The sequence below is a fragment of the Crocodylus porosus genome, unplaced genomic scaffold, assembly GCF_001723895.1.
Source record: "Crocodylus porosus isolate Cpor-Errol unplaced genomic scaffold, CroPor_comp1, whole genome shotgun sequence".
Lineage (NCBI taxonomy): Eukaryota > Metazoa > Chordata > Crocodylia > Crocodylidae > Crocodylus > Crocodylus porosus.
Window position 1 is genome coordinate 6,479,616 of NW_017728939.1, and position 3,021 is coordinate 6,482,636.

Genomic DNA, 3,021 nt, shown 5'->3' on the forward strand with positions numbered 1-3,021 from the left:
GCCCCGGTTCTGACGGTGGGTGGCAGTGCAGAGCAAATATTCTCTGCTCCGAGTGGGTGCTTTGATTAGACACAGGATTTGCCTTTCTGAGATAATTTAGCAAGTGGAGAAACTACCCGAGTAGTGGAGGTTAAGAGCAGATGGTTAACCAGAACCTCATCTCCCCAAAGAGGGCAGGAATAAAAATCTCGGCTGCAAACTGTCAGGAATTGCAACTGCTGAATTCCTCCCTCGTGCCCATTTAGCAAAGGCATGCCAATCTTTTGAGAGGCTGAGACCCTAAACCCAGCAAGTCAGGGGAGAAGCCTTAAAACCTGATTTGAAAGAGATATGCATGTTACTAACCTGGAATAAAGTGGGATTATGTCTTTTCAATGGCTTTATTCTGCCTGCATATTGTTCTTGATCTGGTATCAGTTGTCTTTGACTCGCCCTGTAGTCTGCTGCACAGCAAGACAAACACATCTTCCTCTGAATGCAATTTCAGGGATTTTTTTTTTTCTTTCCTCCCCTTTGAGAGGAACTAGCTGTATAAGGGAAAAGCGATGTATGGCGCTGAGCCGTATAGTACCCTGCTCTCTGCTCCTTTTATATTTGGATCTATGCCTTTGAACAATAAGGTCTATTTGAATAGGACACTGCAGTTTAAACCGATATAAAGCAACTCTTTCATGTAACAGCCCTGGTTGCCTTGGCTCTTGGCATCAGTTCACAATGTAGGCAGTGGAGGGATTGAAAAGCAGAGGGGACACAGAAAGTGAGCGAGTGAGAGCGAGCGAGAGGATTGATTCGGGGGTGGAGGGAGACATTTGCAAGCCCTCTGTATAAATTGTTTTTTAGCTGTCAGATGAGCTCATTCAAGGCAACCGGAACAAGTCTGAAGAAGGGGGTTTTGCAGCAAGAAACTGCAGCAAATGCAAAGCACTAACGTGGGGGGAGGATGGGTGACTAGTCCATTAACAGCCCCCCCCACCCACACACACACACACTCCAGAGGGTAGAAGGGATGGCAGCTCCTTCTGGACCAGCAAAGCACCTGGCACTATCAAGCCCCCTCTCCCCACCTCTCTCCAAGCTCCCCCCCCACCCCCGTGATGCAGCTCCAGAAGAGGTTGCACTGAGAAAGCAAGCAGCATCCCTTCCTCTTTCGCAGTGCTGCATGTTCTGGATGCCAAGGCAGCGAAAACCTCAGACCTGCTGTGTCTCTCCTTGCTTTCTCTGTGCATCTTTGTTGCTTTCTCTTCTAAAAAATTTTTTAAAAAGGCAGAAAGGAGAGCTGCTTAGCAGTGGAGGGGGAGAGGTAAAGCAGCAGTACCCCCCCACCTCATTTCAGCTTGGACCCTGTTCATACCCCCCACCTCCCAGGTTGAACTGAGTCCCCACATACCAAGCTGCCTGCCATGGGGAGGGGGCTGCAAGTAGCTTTACAACCCAAAGACACTGAGGTGAAAGCCTTGCTTTAATGCAACCCAAAGAGGAAGGTATAGGAGGGATATATGTATATATTTTTTGGCTTTAAATGCTTGGGGTGGGGAGGGGAAGTCACGTATGAGAGCCCCGAGCTGATTGGGGTCACCCCCCATTCATGGATCTGGACATCATTACAAAGCTAATGAAGTTCCTAAGTGTGGCTTTAATAGATCCTCCCCTCCTTTGGACCCATAGGTGCGATTGTGCTAGTGGCTGCAAAGGAGAAGGGCTGCGCTCCTGCCAGCTCTGCGAAGGCTGAGCAGTGGGGAAGGGGAGAGACCATGGCTTTCCTGCCTCCCAAAATCTACCCGCCACCCCCGCTACTCTTTTGCCAAGACCAACCCCAGCAGTGACAGCACCTAAATCCATCCCCAGGACCACAGGCTGGCAGGAGAAGTAACATCATGGCCAAGCTGGGCAGGGGGGGAGTTGTCTCCATGCAATTCCCCCCCCCCCCCACTTTGTGTTTGTAACACAATTTGCTTCCTCCTAAAAATCGTGTCAACATCATCAAGTTGTTTACAGAGCCGGAGGGAGGGAGGGGAGAAGTGTAGTGTCCCTCCATTGAGGGCTTTGCCTACATTTATCCTAGCAGATGTCTCTGCACCCGGGCGATCTGTACGTGGTGTTGCGAGGAATCCTTGGGAAGTGCCCCTGGACCAGACGGGAGAGGCTGTGATGCGCAATAACCCTGCTAAATCCCATCCTCCAAGCTCATTTCTGGCTCCTTGTTTCTGGACTGGGTGCGGGGGGGAGGCTGGGGAAGGGGGACATGCATCTCTCATCCCACTGCCCACACATCTGCACAGACACACAAGCCCCTCTGCCCAAATCACCCAGACAACCCCCCCCCCCACCCTCTTTCTCAGCATTTAAGAAAGAAAAGAACAAGGATGTGATGGTGATTAATCAACTGGATAATAAAAGACAGCGAGAGAGGGGGAAAAAAAAGTATAATTCCCTAGGGACTTTCTGCTGCTAATCCTGAAAAGCTTGATCCAAGATAGTCATTTTTTAAAGTGGGAAAGGAAAGAGGTGGTGGTGGGGGGGAAGCAGAACCAGCCCTCCTCTCCCCAAGCCAGCGAGAGAGTTGGTTCATTCCAGCTGCAGAAGCTCAGAGCCTTCCATGCATTGGGATTTTTTTCTGAGCTAAAATAATAATAATAATCATCATCCTGACCTCCTTTCCCCCCCCTCCCCTTCCTTTCTCCCCTTCCTCCAGCCGAGCCCAGGACCATCCCAACGGCAAAGGGGGAGGGAAAAAAAAAGCCAACAACCCCCAAACCCCCCAACACCCCCAACCCCACAACCCCTTGACATGCAACCTGCTTTGGGATGGGACAAGACGGGATGCAGCTGCGGCTTTAGAAGGAACTGGGGAAAACTGGGGATCTTTGCTCTCATGACGGTGGAAGTGAGCTACTGGAGCCGGGTTCTGCTGCTCTCTGTGGGGCTCTTGGTTGTATCAGCAACCGGTAAGTGGCATGGAGGAACTGGTAACTTTGGGAGATTTTTTTTTTCTTTTCCCCCTGCAGTTTCATTTGGTGGACA

The 3,021-nt window shown here is 50.6% G+C and overlaps 1 protein-coding gene across 4 annotated transcripts in view; it reads left to right on the top strand.

Annotated features, from left to right (window-relative positions):
* Positions 1-2,762: 2,762 nt before the first annotated feature.
* The window catches only part of CSMD2 (CUB and Sushi multiple domains 2), a 640,139-nt gene continuing 639,880 nt past the window's right edge, over positions 2,763-3,021 (top strand). For all 4 annotated transcript variants that reach the window (XM_019547773.1, XM_019547775.1, XM_019547774.1 and 1 more), the window contains exon 1: positions 2,763-2,945. In XM_019547773.1, the coding sequence (XP_019403318.1) occupies positions 2,789-2,945 (157 nt within the window). In that variant the 5' untranslated portion in view covers positions 2,763-2,788. The remainder of the gene's footprint in view (positions 2,946-3,021) is intronic.